Source organism: Tachypleus tridentatus, chromosome 5 (assembly GCF_004210375.1).
Source record: "Tachypleus tridentatus isolate NWPU-2018 chromosome 5, ASM421037v1, whole genome shotgun sequence".
NCBI classification, from domain to species: Eukaryota; Metazoa; Arthropoda; class Merostomata; order Xiphosura; family Limulidae; genus Tachypleus; species Tachypleus tridentatus.
Window position 1 is genome coordinate 11522777 of NC_134829.1, and position 26143 is coordinate 11548919.

Here is a 26143-nt window from a genome sequence, read left to right on the forward strand (position 1 = left end):
AAGCAAATGTAGTGAGGAATTTTAGTCAATGATTATGATTCTCATGTGCCAGCAATACCAAGTATTGGGAGTGAGTGTACCCAGTTCAATTTTATTATTCATCACAATCTCTACCAACTTACCTCAAAATCTAATCATATGGTCAAAGTAGTGCATCATCCATTTTATACATATATATGGCTGAAAGAATTTTAAAAAGACAGTTTTGCTTTTCATGGAAGAAAATACCATTGATTCATTCAAGTTATCTGTTGATCAGTATTACAATTTTTAAGATATCTGTATGAGAGATGAGTGGCTCTTTACCTGTATAGTAGATAAGGTTATGCTAACTTGTGTATTTGCTGTATAAGATACTAGCAATAAAAGTATTTTAAAAATTATTTACAGTTGATGTTTGTAAAAAAAAATATATATATATTTTGAAACAAACAATATAATCAGAATCTTATAAAATTTTTAACATAAAAAGACATTATTCAGATTTAAAGCCTACCAAATAACCATATTAAAAGCATTGGAATTGCTATATAGATTAGGAAAAACCACCCTTTGTTATATGTAAATGGCTCATCTTTTCTGTTCATTGTCCTACATCATAATTAGAGCATGGTTAGTGGTGCCAGTAAGGATTGTTGTGTATATGATGGGAAATGGCAATAAAATTTGGGTCAAAGTATTAAAGTTGACAGTTCAAAGTTTTGTGTGAAGTTTGGAAACACTAATGGATGTTCTGGCATGGATTCACTGACCACCACTCATGAAATGTGGAGAGAGAGAAAAAAAAAATTAAACCTAAAACTGAGAATGATATAAAAATGGAATTTTGTAAAAAAAAAAAAAAAAGAAGAGAAAATATGTGATACAACTTGTGCATTTAAAGCAATGAGTGAAATGGAGATATTAATATTTATCAACACAGGCTACATATTAGAACTTCAGTATGAATTTGGTTAACTAAAGATGACATGTTGAAAACAAAAAAGGAGATGTGATCAAAAATCAATGTTAGCTTTCAAATAGTATCTCATTGAAAACCCATAACAAAAAATTTAATTATTAATCTCTGATTGTGTCAACAGGAAGAAAATGGCAGATATTCACATTTTGATATGAGAGATTGTTGTTGAACACAAAAAAAATACTTTTGCATATTGCAGTATTACTTCTGGAAAAAAGAAATAATCTCTTGCTGAAAAAAGTATAAAGATGATCCAAATTTTCTCATTGCTGACCATAAAACAAAATCACCAGTGTTGATTGTGAAAGCATTATGAAAAACGGTGCTTCATGACATTTCAGAATAATACAAGAAGAAACCTATAAGAATATAATGAGGCAAAATGATGTTCTGCAAATGATGCTTGGTATGACCTGTTGGTAACATCTCTTTTCATTGTTTTTCTTTGCCTATTCAAGCAGTTTTGTTGACTGTCAAGGCCTGATGTGTGCAAAGTCTAATATAGCAGCTTTGTTGGCAAAATGAAACTTTCTTTTCTCTCATACTGCAATATTAATATTCAAATTAACTATAAAATGATAAAAGAAAATTTATTCCGAAAGCCTTTACCATCTGATAACATCATAACTATTCTTCAACCTCCACAGTTTCAGCTTTGCCCATCTAAGCATTGGGCTTTCTTATTTGCTTCAGTCTTTTATACTCCATTCAAATGCCTTTGGTGGTATCCTCTTTACCTATGTCAGTCACCCTTTATTCAGATATTGTATATCAGCATCTCATTCAAATAATGTTATCACTTTTTTGAGACAGTATTCTAGTCACCTATTACACCATTTCCAGAGCACTGTTCTCTGGGACTTCCCAACATGCGTTACCCTCCAGATTCTACTAGTGGAGCAAGTGAGTCTTTACTGCACCCAGTTTCCAGTTAGAGATTTTGAGTGAGTTTTTTCCACATTTGAAAAAGAGGGTGAAGTTGGGGGCCCTTCTCTATGGGTCCCTGGATGTTTTTCCCAGATGTCAGTAGGACCAGCGCTAGCCTACATAGGAGTCTTCTCATAATATTGGTTCAGTTTTGATATGAAGCTATTCAGTTGTGTGCTGCTTGGCCCTTGTTTTTGATCAGTATCAGTTTAAGATATTGTTCATGGAAGGAGGTTCACTATCTTTTCGTACTTTTGAATTCAAAGTGGTCTCATCCTGGGTCTTTGGTTGAGCACAGTATTCCCCATTTTCTCCATAATTCTGGGGACAAGTGGGATTCTTCTTGACAAATTGGCTGGGGAATGAAGATGGATGTTCATAATTCCTGACTGGATAAGTTCTATGCCTTTGGTTGAGTAATTAATACACAATCCTGTCATTTCAAGCTTGGGGTGTTGCCTTTTAGACTTCTTGAGGTTGAGGAAAAAGTTTCTCCACTCCAGTGTTGCTTACTCTGTCATCATGATTCCAGTGATTTGGAATACTTCACTCCATAGCTACAGGTTGTGATCTGATCAAACTTGTATCTGTACATAACATTATGGTCCAATTTCCCTAGCTACCAACATAGGATATAGGGACCAAATCCTTAATTCCAAACCTGAGTTGTTTAACATCTGCTGTCTGGTTAAGACTGTCCGAAAGTGATAATCACTCATTTAATATTTCTATCCTTGATGCAAGAACTGTATTCTTGGTGAAAAGCATACCTGTTCTAGATATGGTGTGGTTCTCCTTCTCGGGTATCAATATCTTGGTATACCCTTCATTTATGCAGATGCTTTAAAGTATGGATAATGCCCTCACTTGCCACTCCACCTTTTCAAAGTAGGATTGTAGCTATAGTGACAGTAGATGGTATGTTTTGAAAGTTCATATTTTCCTAAATTGAAAATTTATTTACAATAGTACTTTCTTCTACTGATATTTTCTCACCATTGCTTTCCACTAAGAGCCAGTTTTAGTGATGAGGATGGTGTCTGTCTTGGAAAAATGGTAACATTATCTGAATAAAGTACTTCTATACAATACCAAGATAGAGGGTACATTGATGTAGATAAATAGGATATTACTAAAGGCATTTAAGTGAGTATAAAAGACCAGAGTAAGCAAGAAAAAACTCTAATGCTTGGATGGGCAAAGCTGAAAACCTAGAATTTGAAGAGTAGGTATAGTGTTGGTGGATGTAAGTGTTATTGGAAATATGTTTTCAATTAAGGAAAAATGTAAACTTAAAACTATAAATGGAAACCATACATCTTTTATTTAATAACATGTATAACATGGCTTAATTGTGTATTATAAACATGACATGATGGTATATGTTTCAAATTATTTACTGTGTAACATCTCTATTTTTGTATGATGTAGCTATTTGAAAATATTTGCTAAAACTAATATCCCTGTCACAAGTATTGAACTTATCGTAAATAATTTGCAGAATTTTACCGAATCCCCACCCTCAAAAATATTTTACAGGAAGGTCAAATACTGTAGTAAGAATTAAGAATATGAAAATTATAGCTGTGATTGTTTATTAAAGCCTTTTATTCCTGAAAAACTTTATGCAATATGCATTTTAATTCACTGTTTCAGCAGTTTGTCGTCTTTATAATGTTTATTCTTATTATTGATAGGATCTTCTGGTCAGAAGTAAAATATAAAGATCAGTGGCTTCATTAACCAATTACAGTTAATTATTGATTAATAAAGTTTTTCCTCAAGTCATGAAATTAATGTTTTCAATTACATCAATTATCTGTGTAATTGAAATATTTCTATTATAACTTCTCGGTTATTATTTTTTTATTAATTCACGATGGTTTAGCCTAATCAATTAGTTTCATGATTGAATTTCATGAATTCTTTAATTTTTCCAACTTTATAAGTTGTGCATATAAAAACTGGTTATCAATTTCCATTAATTGCCCATCTCTACAAAATATACGATGCCAGTTATTTACTTTTGCGCTTTCTACAGTTTGGTAATAAATTAAATGAAAATATTTAATGTACCAAAATACACACACACATAATGTTGATATGCCATTTCACTGTGTGTACATTTATTATGATAGTGATGCATAAAGTATATTCATTTATATTATCTATACCTTCAGCAACAGTAGAAGCTGATTTCCTTGAAGAAAGGTCTTCACATACAGCTTTCAACTTATGTGTCATAAAAGAAGAGCAAGAAGTGAATAGTGATGAAGTACCAGAGAAGGCTGAGGTAATGAGTTGATTGAAATGTTTACAGTTTTTTTAATCAGTTAAATGATTAAGAAATGATTATGACATTTTAATGAAAATCATTTGCCTTGAAAATTTAATATCTTATAGTTTCCTTTTTTTCCCTTTTTTTTAATGATTTTACAAAATCATCTGTCTGAGTTAGTGTACAGTCAAAATAGTATTTTTATTTTGAACAGTAACTTGTGTTTTATCAAGATACTGGCTATACACTATTCCTGTAGGATGAGCAAAGGAATCTAATGGTATATTAAGGTAAATTATGAATACACCATAGATGTAGGTATGTTTTAAATAGTTTTTTTAGGCATTCTTTTCACTTTTGAATATGTTTGTTAAATTATACCATTTTTGAAAGCTACAGAAACTTTTATCCATATCAAGATTTCAGGTAAACTTATATAGTAAGGTTTAACAAATAAGGTTCCTAGGTGATGTCAAAATTTCCAATGCGTCAAATCCTTATTTTTAAGTTTATTCTGTTCAAACAATTCTCAAAGATATTGTTATTCCAAAAAACTAAATTATAGTTAATAGATATGAATTAATCTCAACCAAAAATATGGTTATCAAAAAATGTGATATGTAGTGTGACAAAGCTGATGGTATCACCATTTTAAAAGGTGAGGACCTAGTTTACTGATATCCTTTTGTCAGTTTTTTGACATGTTTTAAATAACTTGCCAATGTTTCTTCCTTTGACCATCTAAGTATTGGTTTGATTTTTCTAGCTGCCTTCAGTGTTTTTACACTCCACACAGTTGCTCTTGGCTATATATGCCCTGTAATATTCTCCACCTACATCAATGTGTCCTCTATCCTGATAGATATTCAGATAATTTATCATTTTTTTCTTAACAAAGTGTTTCTAACAGGCTTCCCAGTATTATGGTCATTTGGTGATACTTTGAATGCTATTGAGTTATCTAGTTGATTTCATAACAATAACAATAATAATATTTTAAAAAACATTATCTCTCAATTGGCAAGCTGATTATGTTATGAATTCCTATAATGTTATTTCTGGCATGGAGGGCAGTAAGGTCTCTCCTCTTCCACGTATGATATCTAGTGTCACTCAGCAGTTGGGGTGGGTGGAGGGTTCTCTTGCTCTTTTCATTGATGACTGGCTTCTTCCTGCTCATTCCTAACAGAAATTAGCCTGTTATACTTACCTGCTCCTTGTCCAAGCTACTTGGGTGGGTTGATTGATCAAGTTGGTGAGTTTTACCCAGTACCTTGTTCATTTAGGTGTGTTTTTCGACATCCATTTCATTCAGACCCAACCATATGGTATAGGCTATTCAGAATGCTCTATCTGCTCTTTCATGTTCTATTCACAAGGTTCTATTGCTTTTGAGGGTAGCTCCTCTCATATCCCTTAGTTGGGTTCATATGATGTCCCTTCAGTGTGTTATCCATCATCAGTAAAACCCTGTTTGGGATCTTTTGGATTCTCTCATCTCCTTTCTTTCCTATCTAATGGTTGATCTCTATTGGTAGTTGGATATAGTTCATACTTTGACAGATGTCTTGCTTTCTCATCTGCAACCAGATTTCCATTTGACCACCATGTGGTTTCATGTCATTGGTTGTAGTGAAATGTTCTCCTCCTTTCAATGTCCTCAACCTCTTTGCTGTTTGTTGGGCTTTGGATCATTTTTTTTTACCAACAACCTTTTGGTCAAGATCACTGTGTTTATCACCGTGGATCTTCTTTTTGTTTTTTGGCCTACTAGCATCACTTTTGTTTAATGTCATGTCACTTACTGGGTGCTTTCGACCTTGTGGTGGATTGGTTTTCTTGACCGGACCTGTTTACCTGACTCATTGGTTTCTCCATTCCCTTGTTTTGTTAGTGGCTTGGTGGTGGATACCCCACATATATATGTATTTACCACTTCCCTCAGTCACCAGTTACTTTTTTTTTAGTTCCCTGCCCCTTATCCTTGAGTTTTGGCTATAACTGCCTTCATCCAGGATTGGTTGAACAAGTTCTGTATTTTTCCTTTCCTTTCTGATTACTTCAAATATAGTCCTTCTTATTGCTCCTTACTAGTTCTTCCAACCATGATTTCTTTGCTTACTCCAGTTATGGTTGTTCCCCCTTCTTTCTCTCTTTATTCCCCATTCTGCTTTCCACATTTTCCATCCTTCATCTTCATGCCCAGCTTTTGTCTGATTCCTGGTGAGGAGATCTTGTTTCATAGGTCAGTTACTTTTAAATAATTTTCATTCCCTTTAGTCATGGCTATGTATCAGTGGTTATGGAATTTTTTTTGCATCTGGGCCCTGGCTTTGGAGGTTTTGGCTTCTTGTCCAACTGTTGTTGGTGTCTCTGAGTTTTTTTCATTTCCTTTAAAAACAGGTTTTCAGTCTCCTCAGTATCTGAGTTTCAGGCATCCCTTTTCCATACCTCCTTTTTTTTTATTTTTCTTGTTACCACAGTGTCTTCCCTTTCCATATCATTTTGATGTGTTCTTTCTGGATGCATTAGCTGTCTTTGTATCTGATACTTTTGGATTGGAACATTAATGTTGTATTCTATTGCATTATTTTACCTGAGCCCATTGGCTTGTATTTTTTGTTTTACCTATCTCTTAAAGCATATTTTCTACCCCTCTTGGTCTGTGGGTGGTGTCACTCAGATATATCCACAATAGCTGCCCATCAAACACTGTAACACCCAACATGTATTCTCTTTTACATGGATTGTTCCTTCCTTCACACTATCTTCACGACTTGTGAAGGTAACTTTTTTGCCAATTTTTCTTCCTGTTGTTTCTCATTTTACCTTCATCCTGATCCATACAGATTTCTATGCCTGGTGCATAAACTTTGTTTTTGTGTTGCCTGCATGGCTTCCTTAAAGGTTCCCATTCCCTGGAAACCCTCTTCTTCTCAGAATCTTTCTTCATTTACCGTTACCAGTTGCATTTGTCATTTCATCCAATTGACCCTTTTCTCTTGTTGTCCCTTTCTCATTGTCTTTTCTTCCATGCTACCTCATATCAAATCTTCCACCACCTTTTTCATCTTGGTTAGCCTTTGGAAAAGGTTTTGTGATTGGGTATGTTGACCACTTTGCAGATGTTTATCTCCCGTTATCTCCATCATGTCATGATTTCTGCATTCATGGAGTGTCAGTTACTGCCTGTAGTTGTACTTCAGACTTTGGTGTGGCTGTGTAACTGGATAAGTCTCTATAAATGCTTTTTTTTTTGCAAGGATCTTTGTTTTAAATTCATCTCTCAAATACCACCCTATGATGAGTGATGCCTGACCAGGTAATCTTGAACCACAAAATCCATGATTTATGTCATGTTGACAACATGCTCTTGTCCATGGCTGGGTGTTCCACAAGATTGCTGGAAGGTTATTCACTTCACAATAATTGCATGAATAAAGCAGAAATAGATAGCTGCTCATCCCTACCATCTCTTGAGAGAACTTGATATGGTCTGTTTTTCAAAATATGGTATTGTGGTCACCCATTGCACGGTCTTAGATAATGACAATCCTCTGGACTCTACAATGCATTTTTTGTCTCCCTTCTTCAAGTGGAATATGGGAGTTATTACCACTTACCAGTTCCAAGTTGCTATGGTGGTGGATCGTGAAGGCTTCCTTCTGAATGGTTTTCATGAAATAGTTGGCTATAAGAATGTTGCAGTGGTGGTGGTCTGCTGGTATAAATGTGATGTGGTTTCTACTGGAGTTCATCTGTCGTGTTACTGGTGGATATGGTATTTTGATACAATTTAAGCTATCGCAGGAGTTGATCTACCTGGTTTCAGACTGTCATAGCTTCCTGGTGCTATTTATGCAACTACAGGGATGATGTGGCCTTCTAACACTACTTACGTGGTTGCAGGAGTTTTTTTCATCTCCTTCCTGAATGATATGGCCTCCTGACACTATATACAAACTCAAGAGAGCTGATCCATTAGCTTCCTGGGTGACATGGCCTCCTTATACTATGTACATTATCACAATAGCTGATCCATCACCTTGGATTTCATGGTCTCCTTTTACTCTTTACATATTTAATAGTACCTGCACCACAGGAGTTACTCTGTCACCTTACAATCAGATGTTGCCTCCTTTTCCTAAATACACTAATGTGGAGTTGATCTGTTGCCATACTGATTGATGTGGCTTCCTGCTTTTCATTTACACATACAATGAGATGATCCATCACCTTAAGTTTGATGTAGTTTCCTGTTATGTATTCCATACCATTTGGAGTTAACCCATCACACATGCAGTCCACCCCTTTTGACTGGGAGGTGAAGACAGTATGATTCTCACTTTATCCTCATAGAGGAGGTTTTGGATGTAGTTGATGTGCCAAATACTGTCTGATGCACACCAGCAGCTCTACATCTCACACTTTCTGTTTCTATTTTACAAATTTCCACACACAGGCAAATAGTGTAACTGGGTTAAAAGTGGTGTAGCTTCCCTATCTGATCTCCTCATTGTGGTACTCTAGTTAATTTTGTGAGAAAAGGTAAGTAGCATATCAGAAGTTATAGTTTTTCTACACTTACATTCCCTCACACTTTCTTCCTCACCACTTTTCCAGTTCTCACACTGTCTGACAAACTTTGAAGTGAAGGTTTAGTAGAGGAGAGTAGAGGGAGACACTAGCATCATGTGAGCAGATACTGCTATTGGTTTAAAAGTGATTCATGAAGATTTAGATGAGAAACATGTTGGAATCTTCTAATTTCAATAGGTGGGTGGAAGTCTTGTGGCATGCGTAAAGAAACTTTTGAATATAGGAGGCAGCATTGTATGAGAGTACCTAATCTTTTGAGTGGAAATGAGTACCTATTGGATATACGTTTTCAGTTTAGGAAAATTATAACTTCTGATTAACAGTAAGAAAGAACTCAAATTCCATGACAAATGGAAGTATTTTTAATATTTTTTAAAACACTGTATCAAAACAAAGTTTTAGAAATTTCATGTCCTAAAAAACAATAGATATATTAAATTATGTTGTGAATATTGTTTAAACTGGAAACTAAGTACTATTTAGTAAGTTTGTATAAAGTTTCTTTCATTTTGGCAAAATATTTACTCTGTGAAAAGCAAACAAATAAGGGAATATCAGTAACACTGTTCTGGTGTGAACAGGATCAAATATTTCATTACCCTTTCTGTGTTATCAGCTTGTGTAAACATCTCGTCTCAGAAGCTTCTTTGCTAGTTTTATATTAGCAGTTAGTAGTTATAATGACTGACTTGTCATTGAACTTGAAAAATACATATTCTATACTGATAATAATTATGAAGCTTCTAGTTTTGCCAACTTATAGCAAAAAAATATTTTGGAAAGACCTGAGTAGATTCAAAATATCTGGAAGCTCAAGCACAGCTCTAGAACAAAAAGTTAAGAGTGTCTGGAATGTGATGTAATAAACATGTGAAAGTAAGTACACTTCACATGAGCACAGAGTATTTTGTGAGGTAGATGTGAAAGCCATACAATCTTGATTCAAGAGAGCTGTGTCAGTAGGTTCATGAAAATGTTAAGGGTGTGTCTGAAGTTCATGTTAACAAGATATGGAAGAATACAAAGAAGGTTCCAAAATAACTATGCATGCATACATATCAAAAGAGGAATATTAATAAATCGCATTTAAAGTTGAAATGTAAAACAGTTTATTCCTTAATGTATATAAATATAGAAGAAAGAGTTTGTGCAAAGAAGCATCAATGCTTGATTCTAGAGATTAAAACATAAAATGATAATAATTTATAAATATCAGTAACTTCTATTGTACTTGCAATTTGAATGATAGTCAAAGAAATTGTCCAGGTATGCTTCGTTACAATGTTGAACAATAGTATGCTACATGTGTTCACTATCATACTCAATACATGTTTTTAGACATGTGACCATGTTCAGCCATTTGGATATCCTGTTGAGTACTCAGTTGTGGCATCTTAAATCAGAACCTGAAAGAAATGGTGTGGAATACAGATTAGCATGTCTAAGGTTTTTTTTACTGTCCTTTAAAAACTGAGCATCATAACTGGCAAATTATGAAGTAGAAGTCCTGCAGTTGGATGTTTCTTAAAGGCTATTTTGTATCAGAAAGGGCCTAAATGAAAAATTATTTGGATGTTAAAGCCTGTGGATTGATATAATTAAAATGAATCTTCTAGTTTCATCATAGGCATTCTTTGTGGAAGTCCTTATGCAGATTTAAATTTGTTTTTATTATCATTTGAAAAATTTACTTATAAAGATGCAAATAGTAATTCATGAATATTCTTACATGTGATACAAACATTGGTTTATTTAAACTGATACTTTAGTTAAAATTTAGTTCCTTTTGTATAGCATTTTCTCATTAAACTTAAGTTTTTTGCAGGTTTAAAAAATTGACTTTGATTAATATTTTGTGTACAACTTATATATATTTTTGTTAGTGTTAGAACAATTGTTATATGAAAAGTTAGAATAAGCTTACAAGTTAAGGATATTTAATATCACCTGTAATAGATATTAGTCCTCATTTTGTCTATCAAAGATTTTTGTGTTGTGATAAAAATGATACCCTTGTGAAGACATAAAGTGCAACAATCAGTGAGTTCTGGGATTTACAAAAAGTTTGTTCGTGGTGACAGTTTATGGTCATTATATTTGTTATGTGGATATACTTGAAGGATTTTTGTAAATAGCCTTACAATTTATGATTAATAAGTGCTTATATTTGACACTGTTGGTCTTATAGTGTAGTATCCTAGAGTAATAGGTGTTTCTTTTCCTTGCTATTGTTCAGATGAGTGAAGACTGTGTGTGCACTTAGAACTGTAAGGTTTCATGTCACATAGGCTTTTTTGGAGTTTATGTCGTTTTAGGAAAAGAGAGTTAGGTAAATGCTGTCACTTTAGTTACCTTTTGTTTTGGTGTTAAGTTTACTTTCTTATGGAATAGGTTGGCAAGTAAAGATGCCCTTTAGATACATATATTCTCCGTTTTGTACTTACCATGTTTAATCGATGAGAGAGACTAATTAAGATTTTTCACATATCCATGAGAGATACTTGTGTTGCACTGTGAGAGAAATGACCTGTATGATTGTTAGTTATTTTAGGTCAAACAGATTTTTTGCTAACTTTTCAGATGTTTTCATCCTGATAAGATCTCTTTAGAAATTACAGTGAAATGCTGTTTCATGAAAATGTCTGGCTGAATTGTGTTTCATTTGTTTATGTTCAGTGTTACATGTTTGTAAGTTTTAGTGGCTCTTCCTCCATACTGAGTGATTTTTATTCATTTGGGTTAGTCAGTAATAATCAGTTTTGAGGAATTTTGGAAGGTGTATCATAAATTTTAGAATGTGCTGGTGTTTATGTGGATGACTATAAATAATGAAGTTGCATTGTAGACAGTTTTCTTTGTTCTTTTGGCAAGCTATAGTAATACTGCTAAGAATATAATGAGACTTCTGAAAAGCTACATTCACACTTAGATAATATTGCTATATCACAGTCTTTTGCAACAGCTGATAACTGTTTAGCTGGCTAGTTGGTATTGGACAGTAATAAAGAATCGTACAATCTGTAATAGAAAGCAGACCAAGGGCAAATTAGATTAATGGGACAACAGAAAGGATCACAGAAAAGAATCACTATAATATTCAGTCAAGGACTGGTACCATTAAATCCCAGCAAAGGTTCAACATTCAATGACACAGATATAGTGTGTAGATGAGTTAAGGGCTTTTGGTTTGGACACTAGTGTATTGTCAAGTAAGTGTACTTTTGTTTGTTGTTACCCATTAAAGTTATTTCAAAAGTAACATAGTTTTGCTTTTTATTTGTTGCTTGTGTCATTGTGTCCCTTGGACAGTTCTGTACATAACACAGTAAAGAGTTCTTTGTTTTCATTGTCAAATTGGATCTTATAGTTTTTTTTAATTCAGTTGTTAATATGGTTTCTACACTCATTTTTAGATTAATAGTACACCTAAGAATATCATATCATGACATCTCTATGAATGTGGCAGAGGAAAACATTATTTGACATGTATAAGACTAAATTCAAGATAAACTGAACATAGTAAAATGAAACCTCAAAACAAGTTAACAACAAATAAACTAAGGAGCATGATGTTGGCTAGTAATTAACATGTGTAACTAGAAATCAATAGGTCTTGGATTCAGGACTTAATGTTATAATTGTGCTACAGGACTGTATCATGCATTTAGCTCCCTCTTGGTTAATATGTAAATCTTTTCAAATTACTGCATTTGTGTTGTTCTCAGTTTGGATATAGTAAGGTGCTGAAGTAAGTTACTCAACTTCCATTTTACTGCTATGTACAACATATGTATTCACTATTGATAAAATTAACTGGTAACATTATGACAGAAGCAGTTGATCTTGTTGGAGAATTGGATAATAGCTAAGGGGGTGCCATATTATTTGCTAACATTTCAGTATAAACATAGGAACTACTCTGGAAGAATTAGAGTAGAGAGAGAAGAATTAAAAGCAGAGTTTTAAGTTTTTTAGGCTTCTCATTTAACTTGTATTTTTAAATATAAAATAAACTTAGGGGTTTTGAGGGCTTTTTTAAGTTTTGTTTTCACTATAATGTTCACTGTTAGTGAACTGTTTTAAAGTAGCTTTGGATCACAATGCACTCCAACTTTGAGGAAAGTAGAGTTTGCTTAAATTAATAGCTCAAGTATCTCAAATATATGTTTTAATTTTCATAAAACTTGCTAGGGTTTTATTTTTGCTTTACTTGATTTATATATGGGGGGTTCATGTTTAATTGGTGAGAGAGACTAATTGAGGATTTTCACATATTCATGAGATGTATTTGTCTTGTTGTTTTTGTTTTATATGTTTTTTTTGTGTGTAAATAAAACTTATGGATTTGTGCATTTGTGTTCCATTTCTCTTTATTCCAGTGAACTTGGTCAGAGGTTTGGGAGAACTTCAGTTAATGAACCTTAGGTGACTAATCTGATGTAAATCTGTATTATGAAAAATCCTTTTGCATATTTCCTATGGCTGTTTAAATGTTGGCTTTGATAATATTGACTTTTAAAGGCATTTCTTCTGAAAGTTATTGAAATTCTTCTCTTCTTGATTTTTTCTTCTCAGATTTCTTTTGACTTTCTTTTCAATTTTTGATATTCTTTAACATTTCTGTAATTTTCCTGGTCCTCTCTCAACTATGTTATCATTTTAAATAAATCTTTGTTCTCATTTTGTGCACTTGTTTGTCATCATGTTTTATTTACTTCTAGTTCTTTTTGCTACCAAAATCATCCCACTTCCAACACCATTTTTTAACAGCTTCTGTATAAGTTACTTATAGACTTTTTAATACATAAAAGATTCCACTCTCTCAGTATTTACTGATTAATTTACTACCACTCAATAGTTATAACTATTGGTTACTTTTACCTAACTCTTGTTTTATATATATGGCTAAAGTAGTGTTCTAAAACTTTATAGAAAAGTTTAGCCACATCCTCATTTTATGAGTCTGAAAAGTGTGACGATTTTGAGAATGTTGTATTCAAGCTTGAGGCTACAACAATAATATATTCATGTTATTCTGGGATACTTTTTATTTGTATTCCTGAAAATCTCCCAACATACTCTTATGTAGATAATATCAATTTCTCTTTAGAGAGATTGAAAACTGTGAAATATTTTTATTTTAATGATTGTAATAGAGAACAGTTTATAAATGATAATGCATCTGTAATCTGAAATTAAGTATTTTATTATTTAACTTATAATGAAGAAGTAAACTTGATTTGATTAATAACATTATGTAACACAAATTTTATTCCTGGAGAGTATGTGTTATTTCTTAATTGCTTATGTTGTAAAAGTACAGAAAATGGCTATTATTCCCTTCAAACTTTGCTTTTGCAACCTGGATAATGAAATTAGAAAATAATCTATTTTCTATGTAAAAACAGGCAAATTTGCACATTTTCACTTGTGTAAGGTCTGAATAAAACAACATATGAATCAAGATTTACATGTATTTATATAAAAGTTATACAAAAATGAACAAAAATGTTTAGATGCGAGTAGTTTTTCAAGATTTGCGACCGTAATGTAAATCACTTTCATGTATCAGTCCACAAATATAGTCTCCCATCATGATTTTGTTATATTTGTCACAAAAGTAAAGTTTGAAGAGAAAAATAGATATTTTCCATTTACTTTAGACATAAGCAATTGGGAAATAACATTTTCAGCCCAGGAACAAGAAAAAGTAAAAATTTTGTTACATAGTGTAATTTACTGCATTGATAAAGCTAAGCTGTTTTAATAGCTGTGTTGAAATCCCATTTTTAAATATTAAATTCTTTTATTATTATGTGCTCATTTCTGTATAGGCATATAAAACAGTTTCTGGGGTGAAGTATAGTATATATGTGTGTGTCTGTGATTGTGTGTGTGTGTGTATAGTAATTTTAAATTTGTCTTTGCAGTGTACCATGTATTTGTATATGAATATTTTTCATCATAACACAGTTGTTATGTCTTCATCATGAAAAAAACATTGTAATTATTGCCATTAATTGCATGTTACTCACAGTTCAAAATATTAATAGAAACTTTTGATCCCATTGGTGTTTGTTACTTAACTTTATTTCAATAAATTGTCTGCCTTACTGTAGCATCTTCTGGGATTTAAAGTTACAGCTTTCAGATGAAAGTTACAAATCTACAAGTTTAAATTTAGTAAGCTGTAGAGACTATGTATTTGATTGCATAGATTAGTTATGACATTTGCTTTGTATCCTTTGATTTCAGAACACATTTGTCAGGGTAAAAACTAATGAACCTGACAATTCACACAATATGGTCCTTGCTGAGTACAGTGACGGTAATGAAGATGATATATTAGATTTACAGAAAGAAAATGAATTGCAGGAAGAGTTGCAGCAAATTGGCACTGGGTTAGAAAGAACATCTGGTAAGTACAAACATCTTCAAAAGGATGTAAAAAAACATGCTTCCTGTATTTAAGTTGTAGAATCATTTAAATATGAAAGTAACATTGAAACAATCAAATGTTATTATTCATTGTCATGGTTAGCAACCTATTTGATCACCAAAGTCTATATTATGCTCAGCAGCTTGTACAATAATTTATGTGCAATTACCAATCAGTGACTACTATTTTTATTAGTACTGTGTACTAATTACTGACTAGCTTAATTCTGCTGTGACTGATCTTGGATCCAAGGCCATGTCATCGTGTTTGTTGAGTTGCATTCAAAATTTTATTCAACTATTATTTGTGAAATAATTTACATAAGTTTGGTATCAAACTGTAGTTTATAATTCAAATTTTCATATTATACATTATTTAATTTCTTAATGTAAAAGTAAATATTTAAAAACACACCTAAACATCAATTTTTGTGTGTCACATGGGATGTTGAATGCAGCACTGGTTCAGATTAGATGTTTGTGATGTTGAAGTACAAATCCATAGTTTTGTACAAATTAAGAACTTAAATTACCAATATCTAAAAGCTACTATATAAAATAAAAACCTCCTATCTTTTTATATAATGAAATATCACTAATGTACTGTATCAAACACAGTGGCCTCTACTCATCTTCTTCAATTTTTGGAAACTATTCTTTACATACACTTAATTCTATGTATGATGTAAATAACCAGTAGAAAGCTCAGGATGTCCACACTTGGTTTTCCCAGCCATTTTTATATATAATGGCATTGTTTTTGTGTGTTTTTTTTTGAGACAAACCTTTGTGCTAGTAATTCGAATTTTTAGCATCTTTGAAATTTCATTTTTATTTATTTTTTGATCCACATACAGCTCTGTTTCTATATTTGATAAATTATAATGGACTTCTGTGGTATCGATATTGTAATTCATGATGTTTTGGTTATTTAACTTTATATATATAACCTAAAAAATATTCTGTTTCACTTTGTCCACATTCAGAATTTCTTAAGACTTAGCATTCTATGGCAAGCATCAGCGGAGTACAAAGATCGTAATTAGAGGAGATAATTATTTGCTTTACTTCCTTATTTACTGTTCTATATTTTAAGAAAAATAAGTTTAAAATCTTACTTGTAAATGGTAATATTATATATAAATATATAATGTATTATAACTGCAATGTGTTTGTATTTTACAAAATACTAGTCCACTAAAATACAACCAAGACAGGTCACTTTATAAAGTCTAAAGGTCAGTTGTATATTCTTGGATATGGTAACGTGCACTTCTGCCATGTTATTGTAACCTATCTTAGCCACAAATGACTGAAAAGTTGATATAAAAAAAATAAATATATATAAATGCATAATATGACATTTGAGCTATTTAGATTAAACATCTATGTTTTTGAGTTATAATATGTAGTCACTCTAGAAAGAAAAAACAATTTATATTTGTTTCTTATTTATGTATGGTGGTTATAAGATTAGTAAAATGTATTGAACATGTACAGAGGCCCCAGTTTGATAGTGAAAATAACAGATAATGTTGAAAGTTTTTTTTTTTAATTATCTGGAGGTTATAAAGATTTCTCCTGTGAAATTTCAAAGTTTTCTCGTGCATAAAAGTATTTTTAATCTTAAAATGAAAACTACTTTGCATGTTACCTAATCAACATTCTAAAAGAAAAGAATTTATGAGAAAATTTTTAATTGAATTATCTGAATACTTAATTTAGAAACTGATATTTTTGGCATGAAACATATGAATACATTATCAAAAATAAGAGTGTAATTACTTTCATTTTTATGAGCTGGATGGATTCCACCCAACCCATAATGCCTGAGAAGGCCTGTTTCATGTTGGTCAAGGCAGAGTTTGGTTTTGGATTGTCTTGTTAGAAATTCTTTTGTGCTATCTACTTATCTATGATTTCCCCCATTAGTATGAGAATACACTAACAACTTGAATGTTTTTATGAGGCTTTTTCTGGTTATATTTCTTTGTTATGTTGACACTATTATGAGTTGTATGGTGAAGGCATCTTTTATTCATTATAGGTTTCTTGCACCAAGATATTGGTTTGCTCTTATAAATAAGTAATACGAGTTGAAAGCTTTCAAATATCCAAAACCCTAAACTTTGGCTGTGGTAAAACTAGACTTGCATCAGAATTCTCATACACATTACTGGATTGTAATACGAATACAATAACTCAGCACTTCTCATGTATCTATGCATACCAGTGATGTGTTGTTATTTACACTCATAGTTTGTATTGATCTGTGAAGAGGTAAATCTAGTTTTATTTACTGTTATTTTGTTTTGCACTGATTGAAACTTTCATAAAAGTTTGTTTACAGTTATCATTATTATTGTCTGTATAATTTGCAGATTTTTTCTCATGTTGGTCGTGTCTGTCTCATGTTAACCTTATGCATGAATGTGTACAAGTAAAAGGGGGTGTTTCAGCTGTGATGGTTAACAATAAAAATTCTGAGTTTAATGTTGTGAATTTTATTTGTTTAGTTTCTACTGAAGGTTTATCAGTAAGAAGTTGAATTCAGGTTAAGTAGTCAGTGCACAGGATCACCTACAAGTTGTAACATTTTTGACACACATATTGAAAATTGTATTTTTGACATTGGTTTAAGTAAATATTTTTTGTAGAGCAGTTTATGGAAGTAGTGATTTTGAACTGCTTTTGGTTACCTTTATTGGAAAAATTTTTCATTTCCTGCATGAACTTACAGGTTTGACATTGCTTGCTATTGCAAGGTTGACTTCTGCCTGGTGTCAGCTAAGTGTTTAATTTAGCATGAACTAAGTGTGAATGCAAAGTTTTATTCTTTCTGAAAGAAACGACATGAACTTCTTTAAAAATAGATTTTAATTGCTCATTAAGTTGAAGGAGGCAGGAGTGTTTCTTTAGTATCCAGGGTAGATTTGTTATTTGTGGGTGATAAGTAATAACTAGTGAAAAACAAGAAAAATTGGTTTTAAGTGATTGTTTCAGGGCAGATGCATGTGGTATATTGTTAACTTTCTCAACTTGTTGGGTGATAGTGTTTTTTTTATAACCTCTTTCAGTCATAGTCTGTTTCAAAGAATTAATGTGGTGGTCATAGTTCTTACTATTAGAGCATATCTTCTGTAATCTAAGTGCTTGATTGAATGTGATAATGCGTTTGGTGTGTGAAGGATGACAACTTTGATTGTGTAAGTATTGTGCTTTTCCATTGGTTTTTGGTACAAATCAGTATATAGAACATCATCTTTTAATGTTAGGGTTGCATCCAAGAAACTTATTCGAATAGTGAAGTAGTCTAGAGTAAATTTAATAGAACTGAGGAAGGTGTTAGCATGTTTATAAAAGGACAGTAATGAATCTTCTCCTATCCAAATGAAAAAAAGTAATCGACGTTGCATCTTCAAAATATTGATTTATCTGTGCAGTTTCCCAAAAGTTTCGTTTCTAAGTCTCCCATAAAAATGGTGGTATCTTGGTACCCATAGCTGTACCTTTTGTTTGAATATAGAATTCATTATTAAATTCAAAACTGTTAAGTGTAAGTGTTAATTCAACAAAGTCTGTAATAATTTGAGTGTTGGATTTGTCTAATTTTTGCAGAGAAGATTCTAGGGCTTTTAGTCCTTCATCACAGGGAATGTTTCTGTGTAGAGAAGAAACATCTATAGTACAGAGAATAGTATTTGAAGGAAGTTTTCTGTTGCTGTTAATTCAGAGATCATGTTTAGAAAATGTGTCTTTAATGTACGATGTGGTGATCACATAAGCAGATAAGTTTTCAGTAGGAATACCACAATTAAAAATAATAGGACAACCAGGATTGTTGTGTTTGTGTATTTTTGGTAACATGTAAATGCGACCTGGAACTGGGTGTTTTGGTAGAACAAACTGTAAAGTTTCACCGATGATGTGTTGCCTTTTCTTTAAACTCCGTATCTTATCTTCAATAGTTTTAACAAGTTGTGGTGTGAGGTCCAGATCTACCTCTTTATAATGGTTTGTGTCATTAGGTTGTCAGTAAACTTCATTAATATAGTCTCTTTTATCTTGAATGACAATGGCACTGCCCTTATCAGCTAAGCTGGTTTAATAATAATTTTATTTTTGTGTTTCAGTGATATTAGAGCAGAATTTTCACTATGGGAGAGATCATTTTGTACTTTGAAGTTGGACTTAACAACTTGAATTACTTCATTTTTCAATTCCAGCAATAAAACTCTGTTTTCCTGTTAGCTGGGGGTTACCAGAAGGATTTTTCGTTAAATTGTAAGTGGTTGTGAAAAATTTTTGAAGTCTTAATCTACATGCAAATTCTTGGAGGTCAGAAATTGCTTTAAAAATATCTGTTTTTAGGGGTAGGAAAAAATTAAGACATTTACTAAGAAGTTTGTGTTGAGCTTCAGTTAGTGTTTTAGAGGACAAATTGACAACATTGGAAATGTTCTTGGATTTGTGTGGATCAGATGGAAAAGTGACTATGTTAGTGGAATGAGAAATAAGATCTGTTTTTGGAGAGAGCTCAGTTACCTGTTTACATTGTTGGAGTTATTAACCAGTGGCTCACAGGTGGTACTAGTATGAATTTATTTAAAGTTAATATTTTGTTGTAAACAGAAGTTGTGACTTTGATGGGAGAAACCTTTGTCCATATGTAAAAGATTATGATGTATTATTTGTTGTTGCTCTTTGCATTATTTTAAAAAGCCTTAATTGTTTTGTTTATAAGTGCATCAGGTTTTTCTTGTTCATTGGATCATATTTTATTCTTTGAATTTGTAGCAGCAATTTTCTTTTCTAGGTTGTCAGTTGTGGATTTGCAGAAGTCTTGTATGAGTTTTGTAAGTGTAAGTGAGGTGGAATGAAAAGTTTTCTTCCATTGTGAACAAAACAATTTGTCATTAGCTCCTGTTTTAACTGGTGGATTTAAATTAAGGGATTTTGGTATAGTTTTATTCTGTAAATGTTGTCTCAGTACATCAGCATGGTGCTTGTATCTTGATCTTTTTTCATGCAGTTTTCTGAGTAGTGTGAAAGTCTTACTAGAGTTTAGATCAGAGTTGAGATAGCCATGTTAGCTCTGTTGTCTTACATATCTATAATAGAAATTAATCTCCTTAAATATTCATGATCAGGGTTTGTTTTCATTGTGAATTCTCTCTTGCCTATATGTATGTATAAAAACATCCAGCAGTGGTAACATAACTGAGCTGTACATGCTGTACTGTGTTATCATGCATAGCAATTAATGCTCAATTAACTCCATACAAAATTTATGTGTATAAAGCAGCACAGAGGCACAGCTTATCTATGATGAATTGTTTCGTGACTTAAAGCATTATTAGCTACTCACAAAAGCAAACTTTTTGTAATGTTTTTAATACCTCTTGATGGATTGTACCAACATTTCTCTTGTTAAAAGTGGAACCATTTTTTGCTTAAAAAAGGGACCAAAAATATTTTTGGTTTGGAGTTTAAATTTTCAATTTTACAGTTAGAGAATTTTCTTGTGATCATGGGTGAGAATTTCAGTTAACTTTATGTTTGTGGTGTGGGCATGCATAAGTGTACAGTGTACTGCAATACTACTTTGAGTAAGGTGCTAGTCATCCATCAGACAACACAGGGGTTTCACTTGGTTTTCCAAGAAAGTTGTTAGTCATTTTGGATAATTTTTAAAATCAATTTATAAATAATATGAGTTATAATTTTCTGCAACAAATGTTATTATTTCCAATGTTTTGGTACAATTAAAATGATTTAGTTTTTAAGGTTTTTTACGGTATTTTTTAAATATTTTCAGTACTGTGATCATTCAGAATTATGAGATGAGATCACTGTTAAATGTAATCTGCTTGTAACTATAAAACTCAGGAAGTTTGTTAATGGCTTGTACAAGATGTATATACTAAAGTTACTTGGCCACTGAAACATAGTTTAATAAAACCTTCCATGTATGAAGCTTTTGCTGTGCCACATTAACTGAAGCCCTTAGATATTTTTTTCACATATGCAGCATTATCCGAAGAGGATATTCTTTAAATAGCTAAATCATTTAAATGTCGTTGTTGTATTATGTAGTTCGGTATGAATGAAACAAACAGCTAATAATTAGAATATGAGTTATTGTATTTAAAGTAAAGAAGTGTAAGAATGTGAAATGACAATAAATGAAATAAACTTCTGTACATAACATTTTTTTTATAAACACTTTGCTTTTCTGGATAAACTGCTGTCTTTGGCTGTGGTCTGGATTTTTTTTCCTCGATCAAATTCTATAAATCATTGCGTCCCCAATCACCAATAACAAATATGTTGTAATATGTTATACTGAGTTGATACTTCACCTCCACACAATAGCTTAACTATCTTTCTACAGTGCATCTTACCAAAGACATTTGCATGCCACTATCCTTGAGGTGACTTTTACCTAATTTTACATGAATTGCATTCCTGCAAGATAGCATTATCATGTAACAAAATTTGTAGACTAGATGGAGGGCAACACACCTGTGCACAATAATTCCTTCTGTGTGTTTGCACTCATGATCCTTCATTCTTCTCCTTGGCATTACATTGTACAGACATGTTTAAATTTCTGGTCTGTGTTCAATTTAATTAGATTTGCATTATTAATGAAACTTTAAATTTTATTTTTATTTAGGTTTTGCTTAAAAAGATTTAATTTTTTTGTTATAAATTCTCAAACTACAGTGAGTTATACTTAATTCTGAGTGCATGATGTAATTTATGTTTAGGAATTAGAAGGGTCATTAATTTCTGTGGTCTTTGCAGCCATTGTAGGTTACCATGTTTTCTGGGCCATATATTCTCATCCAGTTATCCAAATTTCTTTCTCCTCAGTTGGAAATAATCTAATGGACTGTACTCTTTAACTGTTTTGATTTGTGTAATTGCTTACCATTTGTGACACAACCTTAACCCTTTCATTTTCTTTCTGTATTTCATTCTCAAGTATGTTTCTTTCCTTATATTTTGCTGTTATTCTTTATTTTTTGTTTTATCACTCCCTGACTCATGTTTTTTAGAGATTCTAATTATTTTTTTCTCCTGGCTTGTTATTAGGATTTGTATTGTTTCCTTTCTTTAGTAATTCTTTTTTTAATGTTCAAGTTCTTTCTTGATGCCTCTTTTTGTCCAGTTTGTAACCTTCCTTCATATCCTTTACTCAATTTCCTTTCATAGGTATTTACCTGGCCAACTTGGAGATTGTTCCCTTTCCTTTTTGTTTCATTTTCTCTTTCCATGATATTACATATTTTATCTTTCTGTACTTCCTTTATTACCTTTACCTATTATCTGGGGCACTTCATCTTACCTGAGATGGGCCTTTGTGGACATTCATTCACTTATGTGCTTCACCTGTGTGTCTTCTTTAACTCTGTCCTTCCACAATTTATTTTCCTACAGTTATTACTTTTTTGGTTGGGCTACATGTTTTCCTGTACTCTTTCCTTTTGTGTTGTGTACTTATTATTACCTAAATTCATTTCTTTGTGTGGATGTCTCCAGTGGTTTTTCTTTCTTCTTAGTAACCTGAACTGATAGTTGATGATTTCTGTCCTGTTTGTCGATACTATCTTTTACTCCTATTCCTTGTCTAGATCAGTTTCTTACTGATAATTCCATTCTAGATTCCAGATCTTCCTCTTTTTTTTTTTGTCTTCTTACTTCCTGACATCTTGTTTGTCTCTTCTTGTCAATGACTGTTACATATGTATGATTAATAGGTATTCATCTTTTCTCCTGCTGTTGGTCTCAGTAATTCATGTCTGCACCTAGTTTTTTCTCCTTTCTTCTCTTTTATTCATTTATTTTCTAATTTTTGTTCTCCTCTCTTCAATCCCATCTATGGCTTTTTTCAAATGGCTATGCCGTAGTAATGATCTGGGCCTAACCTTCCTTTACATTGACTTTATATCTGTCAGCCTATTCTTAGTTCCTCTTGTCCTACCTACCTTCTTTTACAATGGCTACTCAGTTGGGAGGCATATTGGTCCCTAAGCATTCACTTACACACACATACACACTGTTGGGTATTTGGGGCATTTTCTTCTTTTCTCTCCTTGTCTGACTTTAGCTCATTATCATTGCCTGCAAGCTATGGTATATCTGGGCTTTCTGTCTCTTATGGTCTTCTGTTCCTAACCCTTCAGTTGTAGCTGTTGATTTTCTCAACCAGGTCTGTTCTCTCATCTTTATCCTGTTTGTCTGTTCTTGGCCTTGGTTTACAAAGTACTCTACTTCTTTGGCCCTATTGTTAGTACCTATTTGTTCATCTACATCTTGGTCAGTTTGATATTCAGATGCCCTTCCTCTCTCTGTTAATCCTCTCCATCTTGGTTCACACTCACATTTTCCTTCCTCATTAAGTGATATCCTCTGCTCTCATTTGTGGACTCAGTCTATCATTGAGCTGGGTTTTCCATTAATATAGCATTATTCTTTTGTTTTTGGTTTTACTACCATCCTTTTCCTCCTAGCAGTAATTTTGTGTGCCACCTTTCTTCCCTGTATTCCTAACTGTTTATCAATGGATCCTTAATCTCAACCTTTTCTAACTGTCATATTGCCCTATTCTTTACCTATCTCCTCTTCAGACACTTAGAAGTGTTTTTCCCCTATTATATCCATTATGTTTCACTCTTTCATTATTTTCAGCCCCTTACCCAACTCCCTTGTATGACTGAGACATGAATGAATTTTGCATGCTCTTCTTCATGCCCCATCTGATTTGGTCAGTTTTTGATATTTGTATTGACTTTATCTGCTGATTTGTTTCCTCCTGCTTCTGTTCCATGATTATCATTCTTTTTTTTTTCTTATGAAATGCATTGAATTTTTGAAAAGAGTTCAGAGAAGAGTTACTAAAATGGAAATGGTGCCTGCGATGGAGGAGTTGTCATATGAGAATAGGTTGAAATCTCTCAAAATGTTTTCTCTTCATAAAGGAGGAGTTGTGAGGGATCTGGTTGGAGTGTTTAAGATTGTAAAGGGAATTGACAGTGTTGATGCATCATCTTTTCATATTTAAAAGTGAGAATAATAGGACTAGGGGACACAAACATAAATTTTAGCAGTTTAAAGAGTCATTTTGAGCTAAGACAGTTTCATTTTTCTAACAGTTTGTTAAGCATGTGAATGAGAATAGCTGACTTTAAATTTTTTCATTACTTTAATTTAGTCTAGAGGGTGGAACAGCTTTAAAGGACCAGTACATTCCATGTTGATATTAAGATCTTGGGTGTTGCTGGCTGTGAAGAGGATACTGCTGCTTTACAAAAGGATTTGGATCATTTAGTGAGTTGGGCAAATAAATGGCAGATAGGTTTTAGTTATGATGAATGCAAGGTATTGCATATGGGTAATCATAACTTGAATTATAAGTATAATTTGAATGGTAATAATTTTAATATTGTTATAAAGGAAAGGGATCCTGGTGTAGTAGTCAGTCAGCCTAAAGCCATCCAAACAGTGTGTTGTAGTTAGTGGTAGGCAAATAGAATTTTAAGTATTACTACAGAAATGTTGAATACATGTCTAAGGAAGTCAAAATTTCATTGTATAAGCCACTGGTTATGCCATTCATAGTATTGTGTTCAGTCTTGGCATCCTTACCATATGAAAGACAATTGAATTGTTGGAAAGGGTTCAGAGGAGGTTTACTAGAATGGTACATGGGATGGAGGAATTGTTATGTGAGAAGAAATTAAGAAAGAAATTAAGATCCTTAAACTTATTTTCTTTTGAAAAAAGAAGTCAGAGGGGATTTGATTGAAGTGTTTAAGATTGTAAAAGGAATTGATAATGCTGCTACAAATTTATATCTTTATTTTTATGAGAATAGGTTTATTAAAACTACATAAACCGAAATATTTTTGTTTTAACTTATGGACACGTAGATGATTTAATTAGTATAAATAACCCTGAAATAACTAGTTATTAACAGTATTTTTCCATTAGAATTATAAATTGAAAATACTTTGATATCTAATGTAGAGGCACATTATTTAGATTTAGAAATTAAAAGAATTAATAACTGTATCAATCCAAATATTTTTGATAAATGAAAATATTTTGCTTTTCCAGTATATGGTTTACCCTCTTTTAATAGTAATGTACCATACTCTTTTGTTTTAAACATTATAACTTTACAATTATCCAGATTTTGTAAAATTTGTAATAAATTACAATATTTTAGTACTTATGTTGAATATTGATACAAAAATTAATATTCAATGGATTTAATAAAAAACTAAATAAAACTATTAAAATATTCTGTGATAAATATAAGAATGTATTAAATAAATATAAAGAAATAAAAATATAGGAAATTTTATTGAAAGTTTCTTATAAATACTTTTAGTTGTTAATAAAGTGATTTAAACAACTTGGCATTACTTTATGTTGATGAACACTTTATTGCAAATGAAGGCTCATTTAGAGTTGAAAATTGGTAATTAAAGTGGATTTAATGGATCATAGTTGGGAGTTATACTAGTTAGTATAGATAACTGGTTGGGACCTTTTATACTAGTATAATTTGTCTACTGAGCTACTGACTACTGCCTTACTGACATAATGGGGGCTGGAATGCCAACTTCAGGAGGTACGTTTGTTTAACTTACTTACCCCTCAAGTGGTAATACCTTGTTATTTTTTAATTTTTCTTTATTTTGAAGAGCAGTCACCTTCCCACAACTGTCTGCAGGCAGTGAAGGGTGATATAGATGTGGGATATTGTGGGCTTCAGCACTCACATCTTGCTCTTCTAAATTCTATTTCTCTTCCTTTGATTATTTTATTACTTAATTATTATTCATGTGAGACTTTTATATTTACAGCCATGTCTTTCAGATTGTCAAACCTGTCAATTAGAAATTCTTGAATTTACTTTATCTTAT

The 26143-nt window shown here is 32.2% G+C and overlaps 1 protein-coding gene across 16 annotated transcripts in view; it reads left to right on the plus strand.

Annotated features, from left to right (window-relative positions):
- LOC143250516 (uncharacterized) overlaps positions 1–26143 on the plus strand; it is a 71164-nt gene that overhangs the window by 30640 nt on the left and 14381 nt on the right. For 12 of the 16 annotated variants that reach the window (XM_076501166.1, XM_076501174.1, XM_076501167.1 and 9 more), the window contains 2 exons: positions 4069–4181; positions 15021–15183. In XM_076501166.1, the coding sequence (XP_076357281.1) occupies positions 4069–4181; positions 15021–15183 (276 nt within the window). Of the gene's footprint in view, positions 1–4068; positions 4182–11792; positions 11975–13167; positions 13191–15020; positions 15184–24423; positions 24540–26143 lie in introns of those variants that run through there. The other 4 variants (XM_076501179.1, XM_076501180.1, XM_076501182.1 and 1 more) reach the window with 4 other exon arrangements.